Source organism: Oenanthe melanoleuca, chromosome 3, assembly GCF_029582105.1.
Source record: "Oenanthe melanoleuca isolate GR-GAL-2019-014 chromosome 3, OMel1.0, whole genome shotgun sequence".
Classification (NCBI taxonomy): Eukaryota; Metazoa; Chordata; class Aves; order Passeriformes; family Muscicapidae; genus Oenanthe; species Oenanthe melanoleuca.
In genome coordinates this window covers 67,461,801-67,483,511 of record NC_079336.1, presented here as the reverse complement: position 1 = coordinate 67,483,511, position 21,711 = coordinate 67,461,801, and the positions used below count along the sequence as shown (strand labels likewise).

Here is a 21,711-nt window from a genome sequence, read left to right as displayed (position 1 = left end):
CTCATCCATTCATCGAAGATTTCCCTTCATTCTTTTTCTGTGTCTTTTGCAGTCTTGCACAGTGGGAGTGGGATGCTGCCAGGGTTGACTGAGCACTTGCTCGGCGTGGTCAGTAACAGTTCTGCAGCGGCTGCGGCTCCAGGCAGGGGTCTGGCAGCACCATTCCACCTGCTCCTCACTGCCTTCCAGGCACTGCTAGTGGCAGTGGCTCAGTGCTCACCTTAAGAAGCTCTGAGTAGCATACAAATGTATCAGTTTTGTTCTAGCTTAGTTTTTTTTGTTAAGAAGAATATTTTTAATTCCTCAGACAATATATTAGAAGAATGACTGCCCATAACACGGTGTTGTAAGGAATACTTCTCAAACTATTTCCCTAGCAAGTAGGCAGGAACAAATTTTCCAGCCAGGGAAAGGGAGCCCCTTCTAGGAGTGTATTTGATCCAGAAAAGGTATTTGTCTGGGCTTGTGGTTGGCAGGCAATAGCAAACATCTCAAAGCATGTTACTTCTCTCCGTGCAATTTCATGGAGTTGGGATCTCTACAGCATATCGAGTGGGGCTTCACTCATGCCAAATTGACAGGACTAGAGAGAAAGTGCCACAAACAGAAGCGCCATGAGAGCAGCCAGCTTTTATTAACAGAAGTGACTATCTAGGTTTGAATGCTCTTGTTTCATTTGGCTCCTTTTGGGAGGTGAGAGGAAGTTTGTGTTTCTGTCAGAGTAAGGGAAATTAATAGGTAAACAAATGTTTTCCATATTGTAAAGAAAAACTAACAAACTTGGCTTTGAAAGCTAAACAAGGAAGTATAGTGTAACTCGAATTTTATTGACAGCAGAGAGAGTTTCTTCAGTTCTGGAGTCCAAGTAAAAGAAATTTAAATTTACAGTTTTTTCAGAAGCAGACAAAACAAAGGTGTAAAGAACACTTTTAGCTTTAGATATGCCGGATTACATGAAACATAGTAACCATGATATCTAATGTTTACCTAGGAATTGTGGGTACTTTGTAAAAACTTGTATAGCTGAAGTGGTGGGAAGTTTCACTAACGAAGATCATGGCTGTTTTGAGGATAACTTCTCATAAGCAGTTCTTATGTTCCTCAATATACTTTATAGATTAAGGACACAATCTAAAATTAAAGATTAAGATGTGAACTTTACCTAATCTAAAATCTGAATAAAAATCATGGATGAAAATTTGATTTTTTTCAAGCCATCATTGTTAGTAAAGGAATTCTGGATTAACTGATGCTTCAGCTAAAAAGGAGATATCTGAAAAATTGTGAAAATCCTCGAATATTCCTAACTCTGTCTTCTTGGTAGTAACTTAGTCTTGATTAAGCATGCTAGCTGATTATGAAAAAAAATAGATTTTACTGGATACAAGAGACAGGAATTCATCTACAAGGCTACACACTAATAGTTATGTATGTCTTTTTACCACATCTCAGCTGTTTTTCTGACTCTTTGGAAGGGCAACTTGTATGCTCTGAGGGAATCAAATTTCCTGCTTCTGAGGAGGACACCCCATTAGTTACAAGTCCTGTGGTTGTGTAAGGGCTCAGCACAGCCTCCCCTGATTATTCCTGAAGAAAGCTAATAATATGTTCAGCTAGAGTATGCCACGTTTTCACTTTTTGAAGTCTAGTGTAGAGAAAACAGAGGTTTGTGATTCTGGGGTTGATTTCAGACTATGCGCTGCTTCTGCCTTTAAAAAAATGCACTTTAGTGCAGCAGCCTTGTGTGCTTCCAGGAAGCATTGCAATTTGTTCCAAATATCTTGCATGTGGCATGGACTTATCCATGATTACAAAGTTGATTATGTGTAGATTAAATGTACTAGCACAGTAAGTGCTCTGTGCTCACTTGTCATAGATGGATATGCCAGAAGGGTTTGGTTTGCTGTGGCTTTCACCAGCTCCTCCTTTGCAGCCTTCAGCTTTGTGAAGGCCATTGAGTTTATATTGCTTTTTGAAATTGTCAGGTCAGCTTGAGTTTCAAGGATTGTTGAATAAGACCATGGAAGTGACAATGCTAATGAGAACTACTTGGAATCTGAAGGAATCAAACATACGAGAGGACAACCCACTCTAATGTCATGCTCTTCAAACTAGTATCATGAGAAGCAGTTAGAGAGTAGAAATAATTTGATTTTAAAACCTTAAAAGGAAGTGGGTGTATTTTGACAGAACTGTTGAATCAGTTGCTTTTGATGAGGCAAGGTGTCCTGGAGTTTGAGATAAGCAAGAACAAATTATCTCTGGTTCTTTGCTTGTACAGGTTATTTGCAGCAGAATTGCTCAAGTTATGCTATTAAAAACCATTAAAATAAGATGGAGATGTTTTCCAGAATTCATAAAAATTGCTTTCTCTCAAACTTTTCTATATAGCAATGTTAGGCTAGCTGTTCAGGGAGAGGAAGAGTAAGAAACTAGAGTTAAGCCTATCTGCCATTTTTTGAACTGATTTTATGTATTCTGAAATCGCTAGAGTGCATAATTTCTCTGTTTTGAAGAGGTTAAGACTTATTCGCATCACAAGTACAGCTGTTATTAAATGTTTGAAATTCAGAATCTTGTACAGTTACCAAGAGAATTCAAAATTACATTCTATTACAATTGTCTTTGGTAGTTTTATAGGGAAGAGGAATGGCTTTTAAGTAAATTTGAGCTTCAATTTATTTGAAAATAAATTCCAAGACACCCATGATGACAGTGAAACTTGGAGTTTTTTTCTGTCAGTAGCACTGTGCCAATTACTGCTCACCTATTGTGGTATAACAAAACTAAAAAAAACGGATGTATTCTATGGGTATGTATTCTGCATCTCAATCTCCTCCTCTTGGTTCTCCCATTTGTGGAACTTAGTCTCATATTGGCTTCCATTGTCCCTGATGGGCTAAGCCTGGCTGTCCTAAGGTGGCTGTCTCTAGTGCTGGGTGACTTGGGCACCTCCTGTAGCATGCTGCATATGCTGTAATTGGTTTGACACTGCTTGTACTGTCTGGCTAGTTGCTAAACTCCTGGTGGCTGGTGTCTCTGAGGTTTGGAGGGAAGTGGATGTTTTTTCTGGCAGAACTAACCGAAGTTCCTCTGCCATAAGGCAACTGACTTTCATAAAACTCATAGGAATCATGTCTTTGAGAATGTGGTATCACTTTGATAAATATCAGACAGGTAGAATAATGGGCCAGAAGTTATTTAGCATTTTAAAATCTTTATGCTGTAGTTTTCTATGCTGTCTTCATATAGGAAATCATGGCATTTAAATGTTTTACACTGTTCTTAATTACTTAAAATTGCATAGAGCTCGAAATTAGGCCAGGTGTACCAGGTTCTTATCCCATCTCTGAGATGCAGTAGCCCTGCCTTGTGCTTTGCTGTAAAAATAATGCTACTGCAATAAACATTAAGAACTGGTCATATATCCTGAAGCATCTGGAAGTGTATAAGCAGGAAGGAGCGCTGTGTATAATCTTTTTGGCTAAATATTCTTTAAAAATAACACACACAACCAAAATCAAACCATCTTCATGCAAACATTGGTAGGATTGCAGAATTTCATTAATTTGGGAAAACACCTGCTTTGAAGGTTACAATCTACTTAAAGTTAGCGTGCCGTTGAATTCCAGTAAGTTTTTCTTTGGAATGTACTTATGTCACATGGAAGAGTAATGTGTTTCATAAAACACTGCTCCCAGTATTTTTATTTTCATTATTTCATGAGTGCTCAGACTATGTAGATAGGGATTCTATTTTTTGAGAGGCCCTGAAGGTTAGCTGGATTCTGTGGGAGCATCAAATGCTTAGCAGCCTTGAGCTAGTGTTATCTGTTTCCAGTTCATCAAAGGCAGTGCTATGTGTTACGACTGTTTTAATATTCACCTGCTATATTCACTTGTTGCATTTAAATATGTTGTCTATTTTGTATTCAGAAAGATGCTGGAATTCAAGAGAGAACAATTTTGAGTAATTGATTGCTGCGATTGTCTCAATCCAGAAATAACTGAAGTGGTAATAACTATAGTGTTAAAATGTTGTAGAGGCCTAATTTCCAGTTGAAGGATGCATTTCAGCATTTAAAAATAATATTCAGGAACATTATGATTTTAATACAATATCCATGAAATGAAATTTTGTGAACTGCTGCTCTGTAACACAATATTTGTACAGTCTAGGCTTTCAGAAGAGGAATAATATCCAGCAGTTATTTTATTTATAGATGAGGACTTAACTGCAGTAGCCATTTATTTCAATGATCTCAATTACTGTCATGTAAATTTGCTTCTGTTTGATATTTTTCTGTGTCTCAAGTCTGGACATTAACAGGTGGAAAAAATTGCTCATTAATTTAGAACTAAGTCCCTCAAACTTAATGAGGCTGGAGTATATTTACATGTAGTGCTTACTGCTGAAAACAAGACTCTAGGCTGAAACACTAGCTATATGTAATTTGCTTAATTAAAACCCCATGAACTTTTAATACCCCTATTTATAACTCATTTTTAATACAGACTTCCATTTTAATGTTTTCCCAACTATGTCCATCTGACAACTGTAGAGAGTTGTTTCTTATGTGGTGTTGAGACTGCATCTCTAACAGGTAGGATTATTAAGTCAAGAGTAATATTACTTTGATCTTTCTCTGGATCTAATTTGGTTTTTCATGTCTTCTCTCTTTGTTCTGTCATTGTAAAACAGCAAGTGATCTGGTTTACAACTTTTGTAAGATTGGGTTTTTTTTCATTTTTTGGGGATTTTTTTTTTTTTTTTTTTTTTTTTTTTGCTGCTTTGTGTTATACTCATTCCTAGCAGGTTTCTGCAGGACTTTCATTTGCATCAAGATTTCTGGTGACCACTTCATGAAGAATGTGGGGAGTCACATTCTAGTCTGTATGTTGTGTTTCCTCACTGTCTTTGATGAGGAGTTCTGTTTTAGAGTAGCATTTTAAATTGAAGTCTAAGACTTTGGATTAGGAATGTTTTTAGTATTTGTGTGTTAAAGAAGACTTAAAGCATTATTTGGCTCTTTTTTTTCTTTAATTTTTAAACCTGGTAACTTAAGGATATGTTCATATACCTTTCTCCTTCTGAAAATTATACTGAGCAAGCAACCTGTTTCCACAAAGGTCAGAGGAAAAACAGCCAAACACCTCCCATTCGCTGTTAAAATACTGGTACAATTTTGTTCATTCCTCTGAAGAGTGAAAAATAAGTTTAATTGCAGACCATAACACTTGTTAAATGAGGTATTGTACTTAAATAAACAGACTACAAAGTGTGGTTGGGATTTAGACATTGGTAGTGTTAGCCAAGCATTAGAAGAAATTGAGATATAACTGAGTTTTGAATTATTTATTATTCCCCCAGCCCCACTGGAAACTGCAGAGACAGGGCATGCCTTTGGACCCTCTTAGCAAATATTAAAAGTTCCATGAAAATGTTCTGCAGCCTTAAAATAATAGAGAAGTAACACATCACTGAACTGTATTTGGATGTTGAATGCTGTTTTGTGGTTTCTTTGACCTTAGAAGAGAATGGCTTTTTGTTCACAATCTCTAAGTTTTCTTACCACTCAGTATGAACTTTCTTCTAAATTTGCTTCAGTGTTTCAAGTTCTGAAACAGTCTGACCTTGTAGGATAAACATTTGCAAGGAGTGGTTGCAGTGTAGAGTAATTTCTGACCTTGAATTTTATTTCTGATTATTTGTTAAGGTTTAAGGCATTGAAATTTGTTTCCATGACTTTGAGTAATAATGCTTCTAAAAATGCAGATATTTTTCTTTTATTTTGAGCTTTGGAATTATTTTGCTTATATTAGAAGCAAAATTAGGGCATTGAAGTAAACAAAAATACAGATTATATATGGGTAGAAACAGATAAATACCAAATTACTTTGCTGTCTATATTTACAGTACAAAAACCACAACTGGTGTAATGTACATTCCTGGATTGACAGCTTTAAACAATATTTCATCATTTTTACCTTGCTCTTGACCATGTTAGTAAGCCTACCTCAATCCAGTCACTTAAAATAAGTGGATGTTTAAATTTCAACCCACTTACTGCTTGTTAAATTCATGGATTAAATACGGTAAGTTGAAAAAATTACATATTTGTATCATGTTACCACAGAAGTATTCTTCCTTCTTGGAGGTTCCTGCCAACTTGAACCTTTTTTTTTTGTGTGTGTGGGGTCATAGCTCCAGTTAAATCAGTCCTAGACATGCCAATGTTGGCTACATAATCATTCTTTGTTCTCTTCATAGTGACTAAAATCTGTGTTTTGGCAGGTGTGCTGTTAACTCAGAGCTGATAAGTCGTTCCTCCCTCTCAAAAATGAAGGAGTAAATTCTTCATTGCTGTGGTTCATTATGGCACAAGTTAACCCTTGGAACTAGTTAAATTTTAGTTCTAAATGTTTAGGCACTTTGTGATTTTTTTTTTCCTATTACGAATAGATGCCGCTGTTCTTCCTAAAGCTAATTGCTTTTATTTTCTCCTGTATTATGTAGGAAGGGGGAAAAAAATCATACTTTTTAACTCATTGCTTAATGTTGCACTAGTTATTGAGACAAACAATCGGTTTTCCCTTTTGCTTTCTCTTCTCAAGAGAAGGACAGCACTGTCAAGTTTGCAGAATTCTCATTTCAAAGAAAGTGTTTTCACTTTGGTGTTGAAGATTAGAGCTCTTGAAAAGCAGTTCTGAGAGGGTACTGAAGAAACTGCAAGGATCGAATGCAGGAATCCTACCCCACAGAATATATTTTGATGAGATTTTTTTCCTCCCAAGTTTTGTATTAAAAAAAATAAAAACTGTCTGGTTTTCTTCTGCTTTATTTGGTAACAGGTTGTTTGGCAATTCCTTTTTTTTTTAAAACAAGACACTTTTTTTTAAAAGCAAGACACTTTCAAATATTCTTTATGAAAGAAACTGACAAAAATTATTTATAAAATGTAACCTCTTAAAATTCCTCACATAAATTATGTTAAAGGAGTTTCCTGTTAACTGATGAGATTCTAAAGGAACTCAATGGCTAAAACTGACTAAGTATCTACAGCCAGAATTTGGATTCATAGCAGTTGACATCTTCAAAGGGACGTAGGAATTGTTTTTGTTTTCGGTTTATCTAATGGGTTCTTTTCAGTAGTAGATTTCGTCAAGGGTGATTTTATAATGGAAAAAAACGTAGCAAAGCTGGATCCTATCTTTAAATCTCTGACTAAAACTAGATGTAAAATGATTGGCCTATTTCTGAAATGTTGCTTGACTTCTCACTTGTTGCAGCAGGTGATGTGTGGCTTTCTCGGGCAGCTATAGCTGCACGAGGAGGCTTCTCCACCTACCTCCAGGCAGCTTCTCCCCGCTCCCACCTGTCAGCAGAATCTACATATCTCAGTCTCTGCCTGTGTGGTCAGTAGCTCAGGTTAAATCTTTGGAGAGATCCAGCAGGAAGCTACTCTAAGCTGGTTTATTTTCAGGCTTCATTTTCTGCTGAGCTATCTGGCTCTAGCAGTTGCTAGACTCAGTCTAGGGGGAAGAAGCTGTAGAGGGTGAGGGGCTATAAATGAAGAGGGGGTTAAGGTAAGTATTTCAGTGGCAGCAGGCTCGCACTGTCTTGGTTGTGACATTAGCTTTCACCACCTTACTTCAGCTTTGTTAGTAAGTCACCTTTAAAAGTAGAATGTATTTTAATTTTTTTAGGTATGTATCTTATGTATTTATATTAAGCTTTATTTCATTTTGATGTGACCTTTTGTTGTACTAAATATTCTAATTTCAACACATCAAGTGCACCTTGAGATAGGTCACAAAAAAATAAAGCAACAAGGAAGTTCGTAATTGCAGAGTGTAATAGGCTGTGATCAGGAAAAGTATGCCAACTATGTAAATACTTCCGTGTACTCATAAGCTGTGTATTCTTCTGATTAGTTTGAAATATCAAACTGCATCGAGTCATGCTGTTGACTTCAAAAAATAACTATAAATCCAAGCCAAATTTGAATTAAATATTCATGGCTTTAAAACTAAATATTGAAAAGGTGATTTGACTAATGATAGATAACTTAAATTGTTAGCTCTGAAGGAAGGTAACTTCTGTCAGCTCTTGCCCCTGAATGCCATTTGTGAGATTGTAAACCTCATCTGCATTGTCTGTTAAATTCTGTATGTTGTATGACATATATTGATCTAGGGAATGGCCAGGTCTTAAATTTGGGTTAGGCAGGAAATTAATGTTTTCTCAAAGTTTCTCTTGGAGGAAACTGTACCTGATGTGTTATATATTGACAGAGACTTTTAGTGCTGTTTGAACGAAATAGCTTTAGTTTGCCTTGTATTTTGTTTTTTTTAAGAGGAGGATAAAGTTGCTTAAAAAAATAAATCACTGTCATAACAAAGATGTTGTTCTTTAAGGAGTGTATTCACAGCCACTTTATTCTACTGAGTTTGAAACATTATCTTAGTCAGGAATTCACCACCTAACTGTTACCCTTCTCATCTGCCTCCATTTTGGTCACTGTTTTTTTTTGTGTGTGTTTCTTTTGTTTGCTTGTTTGTTTGTTTGTTCTTTTGTTTCTGTTTTTGGTCTTTTTTTCTTCAGAGCTGCCTTTTAAAAATAGCAAGCAAATAAAGTAAATGCTGTTTCAAATAAGTGGGGAAGTTCCCAGTATATAGCACACAACTGAGTGTTTTGAGTTTCAGTGTTGACTGATTTCCATGTAGTAGTGAAATTATGGAGGAATTGCTTTAAAGAGGTTGTTTTTCTTAAATTTAATTCACTAAATCAACATGCAACAAAACTAGCAGGGTGACCCTGCATCATTACTTGGGGACTACCGGGCAGAAAAAAAACCTTATTAAATGTTGTGTATTCAATTAATGAAACACAATACCTTGTCCATATTAAGTGACCCACCTCCATAATTTTCAACAGGAGAGTTAAGTTTGATATTTTATTAAAGAGAACTTGAGAATGTTTGGCGTCCGGTCTGCTTTTGATTTTTTGCTGATATGATATCCAAATTCTACATTTTTCAGAATTTACTGCTGATCTAGTGTTTAAATTACGATTATTTGAATGTTTAATTATAAATGCTTGTTACCTCTAGTACTTCCTCTTACAGCACAATAGAAATTTCTTTTTTGCATTACAGACCTATCTGAAGTGCAAGTGAAGCACAAATATGGCATGCAGTAAAGTAACTTGCAGCATCTGTAGTCTGTGCCAATAACTTGTTAAAACTGCTTCTTTCTCTCAAGTTTCCATTTGCCCAAAGTTGCTTTAATAATAGTTATTAAAGAAGAGAAGGGGAAGCAAAAAATGGTGATGCAAGGTGTGTTGAAGCTGTTGAAATCTCTTGTCCCTTTTCCTCTCTTCTCTCTCAATTTGCTCCAGAAGGCAGGTAACTCCTAGTTCTTCTCATCCTTTGGTGCTTTTCTTTTGCTGCATATACTGCTATGGGATGTACTTTTCTTATGAAGTTGGTGTGTATTTGTCAATTCATGATGTCAAGGACTTTTTGTGTCAAGTCTTGTCTTGTTTTGGCTTTCCAACTGGGAACACTTTGTTCACGATTTTTTTTTTTTTAGTATATGTTGGCTCCTGTGAGGTACATTTTTTGTGTTGTTGGTTGGGATTTTTTTGGGGGTTTTTTTTGAAGCTGAATATTTTTTAGATAAATGCATTTAAGAACAAACTGTTCCTTTCAGTTAAGTGTGAAAATTAAGAACTAGTTATATGCCTGCTGTAAAGGGACATAGATAATAGAGGAGCACAGTATCCATAGAATAAAAATTCTCCTGCATATGTAATCAGTGCTTAAGGAATAAAATTCCCTTGCTGATGGTGACCCCTGAACTTAATCCAGTGAGGCAGTCACAATCTGACAGATACTAGCTACAGAGATAACAGAGAGAGCCTGAGAGCCCATGGGAGAAAAGGAAGGTATTTAAGAAGAGGTGCTGCATAGGCAAGGTATTGTCTTTTGTATATACAGAAGAGTTCTGATTAGTTCATGTTTTCATTATGATATTTCATTTGTGGTTCACACACCTAATTTTTTCACTATGATACTTAATATACAACTTAAAACCAGTACATGGCTTCTATAAGCAATGTTGACATTTTAATTTCCAATTACAATTGGAGCCAAATAACAATTCCAAATGGTGGAAGTGGGTCTCTTAATATGGACAAGGTATTGTGTTTCATTAATTGAATACACAACATTTAATAAGGTTTTTTTTCTGCCTGGTAGTCCCCAAGTAAGGATGCAGGGTCACCCTGCTAGTTTTGTTGCATGTTGATTTAGTGAATTAACAGGAACCAGATTTGCTTGCAAACAGTTGGAAAGGGAACTGACTGGGTGCAGAGGGAAGAGAGACAGTAGCAGCATTGTCTGGACAATCTCTGTTTGAAAGTAGAGTTGTGCAACTTTGTTTCCTTTATTGTATTCTTTAAGAAGGACTTTATCAGTGGGGGTAAATATAGTGGATATGTAGGCATTCTTACCATAATCATAGTAACTTAAATAGCTATGGTATTAAATAGCTTATATTTGCAAAACCTGTGATAGTCACCTGTTTAGCAAACTGCAGATAAAGTAACAACAAATGGTTAGTAGCAATTGACTAGCTTGGGAAAATAAAGTTGCTTAATGTTTTATTTTTAATACTAACAAAATAGATAATATAAAGAGGCTAAAATAGAAAGTACAAAGATAATAGGAGGGATAGAATGGACTTCAGTATTTCAGGATGATTTTTTTTAAGGTAGCTTGAATTAAGTAAATTTAAACCACTAAAAAGGTGTTCAGTTCCTTACCTTGGCTTCTCTCAGAATACCTTTTGAACTTAATTATTTTATATGTATGGTAACTGAAAAAAATCACCTGAAAATGCTGGAATGCATTGCTCATGCAATAAAACTGATTTTAACTGTATGAAGTATTTGGATTTCAAATGAAGTGTTGTCTTAAATAGGGACTTTGGCTAGCTAAGATTGGAGAAATACAATCTATATGTTCTCAGAAACAAAAAGAAGACTAAGATCTTAGGAAATAACCTATATTAAAAGAGCAGCATTGATGAGCTTAATTCTTGGTAGAGGTTTCCTAGATGTGCTGCCTAAAATGCCTGTCCAGGCCTCCCTCAAGCTTTCTGTAAATACTGTTTCTTAAGTTACATGAATTAACAAATAAAAAGGAGAGAAGCTGAGGAAGGAATGTGAGCCTTTTATTTAGAATTATGCTTGAAACAAAGTGCTTGCAATTTAAATTAATATTTCTGATTCTTCTCTAAGCTTTCAGCTTAGTCTCGAAAGTAGCACAGGGGAAGTCATTCTGTACCTGAGTTTGGCAGGCATGCACCCGCAGGAATCTGGTTTGTCTAAATGTGCTCTGGCTTTTTGGTCCATATGTAGGCTCTAATTTTTCCTTTTCCCCAGTAAAATTTCAACCAGGCTCAAAAGAACAGAAAATACAGTTCTTGTTTAACTCTGGCCAGATCAGGTCTGCTACTTTATGTATATCTCACCTTTTGTTCGCCTCAAAGAGAGGCTTTACTGCCTGAGTGGAGAGTTTGGAGATGGGAGTGATGGGATGGGAATGACATAGAAAATGAAGTGGCAACTGGGAGCATTTGAGGGGGGTTTCCTGGGACCTGTGCCTCTTTTCCAAGCCTAAATTCTTTCAAGCCTTTCTTGACTAAGAACACCTGGTATGGAAACAGTAGTGGTGTGGCAAATAGTTGTTACTGGTTCTGATCTAATTAGAGGAACACAGGCTTAGGAAGTACTGGCTGGCTCCATGGCAAAGTGTTAGATTTTGCTTTCTAAACTGTGCAGAACATCTTATTGCACTGTTACACCATGAAATATTTGCATTGTGCCGTAAGATCAGTAGAAAAATATTCCAGCTGTAACAATGATAGTACAGAAAGCAAGAAAGATGAATGGCACTACTATTTGAGGAACCATTAGGTTTAACAGGAATGTGTGTTTGGTCTTGTGACTTTTCTGAGGAGTAAACTCTGCTTTACACTGCTGAGGAGGGCAAAAATGGGTATATGGGTATTCTGTTAGCTCCAGAACTGAGTTTAATCAGAAGTGTACCTGTAAGATGAACCAGCCAGAGCACCTAGGAAAATATTTTGTTGTTAAGAACACCAGTGCTGTAGGTCTGCATTCTGTTTCTAGGGTATGGGTAACTTCTGTTCTCATAACTTCTCTAAACCTTTGTTTAGCCTAGCAAAAAGGACAAGCTCTTCTGATTTTATCTATATAGAAGACATTACTACATCCTAACTATTCTATTTTTATGTCTGCTTCAGTTCCTGTTGTTGGACACGTGTGCAGGTTTAGTCATTCAGTATTTCATGTGAGGTGTTATGCTTTGTAAAATTCTGTGGATACCTCCCTGTTCTTACTGAAATAAACCTTTTTTAGTGTATTTTAGAATTGAATTAACTACTTGCACAACTACATGTAGCTTGCTAGTTTTCCTTCTGTTAGCCAGAACAGCCAGGCATTTCTTCTTCCTTCATTTCTTCTTTATAGCTATATATTTTAAGATTGACCTTAAGCAAAGTTTTTAGTTGATGGTCTGTTCATTCTTAGAGTAGGCACTACTTTCTGACCGTGCTGTTCAGGGAGGTGGTAGAGTCAGCATCTCTGCAAATGTTCCAGAAATGAATGGATGTGGTACTTAGTGCTGTGGTTTAGTCCACATGGTGCTGTTTGATCAAAGGTTGGACTTGATATTGGAGACTTTTTCCAACCTTTATGATTCTATAATATCTTATCTACTTTAATACTAGTTTACTGCATAGCATTTCATTTTTCTCTCTGTCTTACCTGGCTTTTATCTTTAACTTGTTGATTTATATTTCAGGAATTATTGAAAATAACATCTCTTTGTTGCCCTGCTGTAAATGTTTCTGGGTATGTGCTGTCTCATATATTCAAGGAGTGCCTGTTATATGGCACCCAAGCCTTTGCTCCGTGATGATAATAAATTTGCTTCCCCTTGATCTCATTGCAGAAAGGCGGAGTCACAAAGGGAGATGTAAGAACTCAGAATTTAACTGAAAATGGTGTTGCTGGTAGAAATCATATGCAATTTTAGACTACTTCGTCATTTTTTTATTTATGGCTGGAATGTTTGGGTAACAATCCAAGGTAGAGTTTTACCTTTGGACCAAACTTAATCTCTTTCTATTTTGAATTCAGAAACATAGTATCTGGTTTTGCTTATGTAAAAAAAAAAAAAAAAAAAAAAAAGGTCTTAGATAAGTCTCCTTATCCAATGTCCTACTTATATGTAAATAAGTAAACACATAAGATTTTCCTGCATTTCTGCATACCTAATCTAATCTGTGGGTTTTGGTTGGCTTTGTTTTCAAATAGTCTTTGTACCTCTAAATATTTTGGGCTGTGCTTGCAGTGGCAGAGCTCTAATGCAGGTATGAACTTCATTCTTTGTGGAAAATAAAAAGTCTGAAAAATATTGAAGTAAACCTAGAAGTGCTAAACTGGATCTTGCCCAGCTTAACATTGCATGTATATTAGAGCCAGAAAAGACAATTTAAAGGGCTGGGAAAAGAAACAAGGGGAATGCTGAGTAAACAGGGCAAACTGGTGATCGTAAAATGACTTCTCCCAGGTTAGCAGCCAGCAAGGGCCAGGAAGCCATGGAAGAGCCAGAAGGATGCTATAGTAAAGGTTGCTAGGCTACTCCAAGGTAAGCTCTTACAGAGTGCTACTCAGCTATGCTGAGCATTTTTACTGCCCAGCCGCTAAGTTATGTGTGTGTAGTATTGTTTGCCTGGCTACCAGCCGGAAAGGGAAGTTTGAACTGCTAAGAAATGTTGTCCCTTTGTCGGATGAAACTTGGTCACATGCCAGTTATTACCTTTTGCAAGACTGACTGTTTTTGGTTTCGGTCACATTGACTGACAAGGAATGTCAGGAATTCTGCTGAACATGTTTGAAATGGAACAGCAAACAATAGGTCTTTGATTCAAGTATAAAAGTATTAAAACTTCCATGAATTTAACCTGTTCTGGTGGTTCTCATTGGTGAGCTCTTGATTTGTCTATACCATTTTGGCCTTCATTTCTTTTGCTCTGTTAAGAAGCTTATTGAAAATGGAATGTGGGTTCTTTTCCTTTTATCTGGATTTGATGTAATTTTTGAAATATTTGTAAGAGTTAATCTCTACCAGTAAGAATTATTTCTTTCAATTTCAAGTGTGAGGTCATCAATTTTTCTTCTGTAAGGGAGGATAAGTCTTTGTCTGCTTTTTTTTTGGTAATAGGTTTCCTGTACTGTGTTTTACACTACATACACACAAATTTATGCTTCTTACATGTAATTTAATTTTTGGTCTTTGTCCAAGGAGATAATTTTACAGAAAGTTAAAACTAACAGTTGCTCTCACAAACAGTGACAGAGGAACTAAATATGTAATTAAAATTATGGTGTTAAAATTATTCCCTTCCGTCTCCCTCCTTGTGAGCTCTAACACAGTTACGCAGATCTCTTCTTGTAACTCTGTTTCCTGAAGAAGTGCTACAACTGCCAATAATGTTGTCTCATGAACAAGTCAGGCACTGTAAGATGCAACAGCAAAAAAAAAAAAAAGGATAACTTACTCTTTAACATTCATGAAGGTGCAGTGTGTCTAACTTAAAAGGGAGCGCATCCAAGTCCAGCGGCCAGTTGCCAGTTGGGAACTCCCAAGGCAAACTAATTCCCCTGGCATATAGTTTCCCAACTTTGTTCTGATTTGTGGCCCAGGAATTTAATGAAAATAAACTAACTTTTTTGATATAAATTCGCTAGATCAAGTTGACTTCTGTGAATTTATGGAGAAGCTCTTTAAATCTATGTTAGATAATAATATTCACATACCGTGCCAAGAATTCCAAAGTTCAGAATCTTGTTGCAAAGTTCACCTATGTGTTGTATGAACAACTGGCACGTGTTTGATTCTCATCTGCTAATTTTACCCAGTGGTGTCCATTTCTTGTAGTGAGAAACTTTGAACAATTATTACCTTTAGTTTTCTTCATTAATGAGTCATTGTAACGAGATTTTTATTTGCGAATGTTTCCTTGTAGCTGTGGTTATGTTGTTTTGAGTACCCCACACCTCTTTCAGTTGTTGCATGCTTTCAGAAATGAGTAGAGGCCAGGATTGAGTGCACTATTAAGAGTGGATTTTCTGCAGTGACGTAGTGTATCCTGCTTTGTTTTATCAGTCTTTTATAAGAATTCTTAACATTTGGTTTTGGTTTACTACTGCCACTGTTTTTATTATTCCAGACTCTTGTTGCAAAGTGGATAATTTTCTGACAGCCTGTCATCATCTGGGATATTAGGATTCTGGGCTTTCTTAAATGATCTCATTTACTTTCCATCTCCAGTGTATTTCATGTGCTAATTTAATATATGCTCCTACAGTTCCATGAAGAGCTCATGACACTGTAGGTATTTTTTGGTCTTGTATCTTGGAATGGCTTAAAAATTATCAAGAAAACATTTTAATGCATATAAAAATTGCAATAATTTTCATACACTATAACTATACAATTATCTGTGCAATACAAATTATATGTGAAAATAATAACAAGAATGTATTTTTTTTAATTGCCATTGCATTAATTTACAAATTCAATCTTTTGCAGTTTTATTGCTAGAGAAGATGGAACATGATGACATTTGTAATAAAACCCTGAAGATTACAGACTTTGGTCTGGCTAGAGAGTGGCACAGAACAACCAAAATGAGTGCAGCAGGAACTTATGCATGGATGGCTCCAGAAGTTATCAAGTCCTCCATGTTTTCTAAAGGAAGTGATATTTGGAGGTAAGAAGTTTGTCTGCTGAAGACCATGCTCAGTGGAACTCTGTTGAGGGTTTTGACACAATTTTTTTTTGGTGTTTTGCTAGGTTATTTCCTCAACATATGGCCAGTTTAGCTCTTTTAAGAAACAAATGCATTTTTAAGTACTTCAGTTGTTATACGTTTTATTATCCATCACTTACAAACTGGGGGAGAAAGAGGGAAAATAAAGAATTTTTTTTTTTACAGCAATCTCACATTAAGAGAAGTCTTTAAAATATTTGTTGATTAATATACCCAATGTTTCTCTGGAGTCTTAATATAAATAACTGTATATGCTCTTGACACATTCATGATTGATTGATCTCATTTTGATAGTTTTATTTTATATTAGATAGCTGAAAACTCTCAATCTGCTTAAAAATGGGACCAATGAATTATTGCCTTATATGCCTGATAAATAATAATAAGGTGCAAACCAGAATTTTGCCAAGTGTTAGCTTGAATTAATGCTGTTTTTAGGAATTGTGTGTACAGGTTAATACTAGGTTGAAGCTTCTACATTTACAGAGATTTTGCTTTCAGTAGCTGGAATAAGGAGAGTGTATTCAGCCCAACGTTGTTTTGATTTGCTCTCTAATTTTAAAGGTGGGAGATGCCCTGTGTTAAATTTGTGAATTTCTCATTTAAGATGTTACTGTGGGTAATATAAATAATATGGCTCTCACTACTGATGATATTTTTGAATGGTGTAGTGTGGGATACATGTACTGTAGAAAGGTAATTTAAACTTTAGTATTAATTTAGTACTGTTCTGTGAGTGCAGAAAAGCAGTGATTGCACAATAGGCTCTAAAAGCTGCTGTGCCCCACCTTGAAAAGTCTGCATTTCCTTTCTCTTAGATACGTTTTCTCTGAAGGGTCCAAGATAGCTATTTGGGGAAGGAGGGAAGGACTTTAATCTGTTTTCTTCTGCTGCTTTATGCATGTTCTGTGTTGTATAATTCTTAAATAGGGTCCTATTTTGCTTAAATGCATGATATTCTACAGCATGAAGTAATACTTCTGGTATTCTCGTGATGATTCTGTATCTGCACTGCTGTTTTGTGGCACTCATTTGTCTTGTCTCTGAAACCAATTTTATTTGCATTCGTCTCAGTTGATGCCCAGTTGAGAAGCATCTTTGGCCTCATTCTTTTTATTTCCATTCTTTCTAACTTTTTTCTTAATTTTTTTTTTTTTTTTTTTTTTTTTTTTTTTTTTTGCGGGATGGAGGTTGGGTGTAGGCGTTGCCCTAATCAGCTGTATTCCATGCTTAATTACAGGTCCTGTCCAGTCTTGTTGCTGTGATTTTAGGTATCTGAGGGGGTATGCTTTGGTGCAATTATTTTATATTCTGCTGCAACATTAGTTTACATTTTTGGAACCTACAGTATTTCTCTTCTTCGCCTTCTCTTCTGCACGCCTCTCTTGTAAAAATGTAAGTATTTAGTTCAATGATGGAAGTCTAACAGGAGAGGTTTTTAAGTAGAAAGGCTGTGTTTTGAAGTATAGTTTAGACCTTCTTAGCTTCTAAACATTTTCTGCTCACTGCGCCTTGATCTATTCTGTTGCTTATCTTTACTCTTTCTTCAAAATAAAAGGAAATAAAGAATATCCTGCTTACAGGAGTGGATTTTGTTTTTAAAAGGTTTCAGGTTTCCAATTTATGTATGTGGATCTCTCTAAGACGAGAACACAGTATGTTTCAGCAAATTTCTAAACTTCAGTTTACACATACTGGGTGTTGAGGCTCTGAATGAAATCTGCAGACCTCTTATTAGGAAAAAAAAAGAGCAATTGAGGCTGCTCAAGTTGAGGCAACTCACACTTCCAGCTAGTCTTGCAGCATCTGCCAGTGCTTGGAAATGTTGTGGGAGTATTTCCATGTGATGCTCATTTGTCTTGTCCCTTTCAGGCTGCAGGTTCTCAGCTGTCATCCTAGATAGCAGAACTAGTGCTTTCCAGGCCCTGCACGTGTATCCTTTCGCTTTCCAAACCAGAGCTTTAACTACTGTGTTATTTTACTCTGGCACAAGCTTACAAATGCCCAAACAAGATTCTACTCCTCCAACCCTACCCTTCCGTCAATCATCACACATTTCTGAGTGGTGTGTCAGTCTTGGTCTTGTGTAGAGCCTGAATATGCAAAATAGTGCAAATATGCCCACTGATTTCCAAGTGCTGATGGTGTGCTTCAGCAGTGATGTTTCAAGTAACACGTGTCCTGGTTGTACAAGCCCTTGGCAAAGCCAGGAAGCATCTACTATACAGCAGAATTAACAGTTACTTTTGCCTCGGACATTTGTATAAATTTAAAGTGATTCATGTAGCAGTGCTTAGTAACCTCTGCTCTAGAAGATGGAATGTAGAGTAAAATAAACCATGAGAACCTTACATTCAGATTTTCTGCTTCTAAAATATGTAAAATCAGCAAGTTTTCACTGGAGTGAGATATAGTGAGGCTTAAATCATACTTGATTGAAGGAAAATAATTTTAATAGTAAAAATACTTAATATATTTTTGGAAGTGTATTCATTTTTGTGGTTTAAAAATATGTATTTCGATGACATGCTTGTGGCTTTGGCCTTTTGCTGATGATGGAAAGGAACATGACTTTTGCTCTTCTAAAAAAGCTACTTCTCAGAAGCTCAGGCTGTATTCGTAAGACAGTTGTATGTGAGCTGGTGAAATTTAATGCACAGAGTAGTATAGTGTAGTTGAAAGAGTTAGTAAGTAGTTGTTTTCCTAGAAAATGGCAGATTAGTACCTCCCACAAACTCCGGGGTATCAAGACCATAATATCTTTAGGTTTCCACCTTGCAGTTTTTCCCCCATAGTGCTGGCTCTTGGTGCTTGAGGTTAAGACTGCTGTCATTAAAAGGCTGTTGCTGTGTCAGCTTGTTTAAAACTTTACAACCACCTTCTTGGCACTGTTGAGAACTCTTTAAGATTAAAGGCTTGAATTGTGAATACAAATAAAGCTAATAGTGTGACACAACTTTTTTATAAAAGGTGACTTCCTTTTAGTTAAATTTAATGTTTTGCTTATCTTCAGTGTTCATGCTAAAATACATATGGAATAGTCTGAACAAGGGAATTATTTGAATTTAGAGCAGTCTATACTTGCTAAGAGATTTTTTTTTTTATGCTTTCTCCAAGGACACAGATGAGCTGTAGTTCAGGAGAATTCCTCCATCAGGCATAAAATGTGTATGTACCACAAGAAGTCTTATATTTGTTATGGTCAGAATACCGCTGTTTTGAAACAATTTGGAATTCATTATTTTAACCTTCTTTGAGTATACAAGGAAATGCAGAACTTAGACCAGAAAAATCAGGAGGATATTATTAAGAAGCCCAAGACTTTTAAAGTTCCTTTTTCTTTTGGCTGCAGGTGCAGACTGTTTTCTTCAGCTTTTGGTGAAGTGTTAGCACTGTAAATTCATTAGTTTTTAAGATTTTATGAGATGCAAAATTTCTCAGGCAAACAGACTATAGATAATGAAGTACTCCTGATATTGGTGCTGATACTGTGTAGTTTTCTGTTTTATTATTTATTAAAGTGATGTTTTAAGGTGTTGTATAGTGCTGACTGACTTTTTCTTGGTAAGTAGACAGTGATAGAAAACCTTAACCTGGTGTGTTTTCTTCTCCCTGTCACATCTATTCCACTTGAGGTGTAATTTCTAGTCCTAAGGGGTTCATAGCCCTCATTTCCCCGGTGCAGATTGTTTTGTTTTTTTCTTGTGTTGGAGAGTTCAGTCTAGTCCTGCAAAACTTGCAGGTGGTTTCTTTGCACACTTGGAGAGAAGGGGCAAGAGCAATGTTCATATTCTGTTTTTTCCTTTGCCTGCTTATTTACTATTCAAAAGCAGCAATAGGTTGCCCTTTGTATCTACAGGTAGTGGTTCCCTGGCAGGAAGAGAAGTGAAGGAGGTGTGGGGGATAAAGGGAGGAACAAAAAACCAAATCCAGTCATAAAGTCCACTTCCGACTAACATTCTGAAAGGAGTAATTCCCACTTCCACAAAAATGACTGTGACAGCTGTCCATTTTAGTGGTGGTAGAATAGGAGCTCTATAGCCACAGCAGCCAGCCTGCTGTCCCTGCCCTTTTTAGGGGCTTGGGTATTTTGAACAAGCCAAGCATTGGGCATACAGACCCAAAGAAGGTAAAAGCAACACCTGGCTCTTCTTTGAGTGGAGAGCATTGCAGAAATTCTCATGGTTATTGTTACTATAATAGGAATTCCAGTAGTTCTTGATTTCTGTACCCAACACTGAGAAAAGGTCTCTTCATGCCATCACCTTTCACTGGAAACAATGTTGTTTTATTTGGATTTTCTGGCTGGGATTTTTTCTAGAATGGAGAAATTAGTTGTGTGTGCATGAAATAATTTCTCCATCTTGTTGCATCTTCAATGGGAAGTGACAAGTTAACTGGCCTTTATGAGATTGGAAATGCAAATTTCCAGATAAAGATAGGAGTTTTCTGTGCTGTTACTGTTATTTAAAAAAAAAAAAAAAAAAAAAAGGAAAAGTATGTCCCTTTAGATAGATTGCTGTGAAATATTTGGAAAGAGGAATGGCCTGAATACTCTTCTGAGGATTTATTTTTATTGCTTGTTTGTTTTTTGGTGGGAAGAAGATTGCTTGTTTTCCTGTCATTCAGACTTCCTGTTGCAAGTCAGATTTATGTGAAACTAGCATTTCTATAGAAGTGACTTCAGGCTTCCATTTTGAATAAGAGTGAGAGCCAGTCTTCAAGTCACACCCAATTTGCTTAATTGCTATTAGTGTAAATGTGCACGATGACAAAAGTAGAGCTGACTTAAATGCATTCACCTTTGACTGGGAAATCCTCATGAATTTTGAGTACATGTTTGGACAGATACATGTTTGTGTTTTCTTGTGTTCTTGTTTCTTTCCCAGAAAATAACTGTTTAAAAAATTACCTTTTGTAGTTACGGAGTGTTGCTGTGGGAACTGCTTACAGGAGAAGTTCCTTACCGTGGCATAGATGGCCTCGCTGTGGCTTACGGAGTAGCTGTCAATAAGCTTACTTTGCCCATTCCATCCACCTGCCCTGAACCATTTGCAAAACTAATGAAAGGTATCCACATTGTTTCTTCCTATGTATTTGAATAGTTATGTTTTGGGGGTAGGAAATAGGTGGCCAAATAAGTACCTCATTTGCTAGTGTGCTGTGTACCAAGAATGTTTTTCTTTACACAGCAATATGGTGTTACAGAGAGCCAGGTGTGTTTCTGAGAGAGCCATAGTGTCAGTGTTGCACTTAAGTTTTTCAGTGGCAACAGTACAATTTGTGCTCTGATTTCACAGATTTTGTTCTACTCTGAAACTGCATTAATTTTCATAAATTATGGGATTATACTATGGATTAATACAAAATAAGATTAAAATCCCAAGGGGAAGAATTGCAAGGGTTTTGTTTTTTTATTGTTTCTTCCTAAGTGACAAAAATGTTTTGGAAATATTTTTGAGAGAAATAAACATTGCTTGCTAATGGCTATTTCCTTGTTTAATGAATTTTTCTACCTTTTTATTTATTCCTTCTGTACAATATTGCTAGTTTTGCTATTTCAGGTGCTAAAAATAAACAAAAAATTTACAATTAATAAACAATCCTCTGAGTATAAGTAGGTAGATGTCACCTCTGTAAATTGAGACAGGACTGGGGATATCTTGCAGGTAAAGAGAACGCATTATACTTTGAAATGCAGTAGCAAGTAACTTGTAACTTGAAATTCACATAGTTCTTCAAAAAGTTCTCTGTGTTGTTACAAACTGACGGGATTTTGATA

At 36.2% G+C, this 21,711-nt stretch overlaps 1 protein-coding gene across 3 annotated transcripts in view; it reads left to right on the top strand.

Moving 5' to 3' along the window:
* MAP3K21 (mitogen-activated protein kinase kinase kinase 21) overlaps positions 1-21,711 on the top strand; it is a 41,080-nt gene that overhangs the window by 2,545 nt on the left and 16,824 nt on the right. For all 3 annotated transcript variants that reach the window (XM_056487708.1, XM_056487709.1, XM_056487707.1), the window contains exons 2-3: positions 15,689-15,869; positions 20,851-20,999. In XM_056487708.1, coding sequence (XP_056343683.1) covers positions 15,689-15,869; positions 20,851-20,999 — 330 coding nt within the window. The remainder of the gene's footprint in view (positions 1-15,688; positions 15,870-20,850; positions 21,000-21,711) is intronic.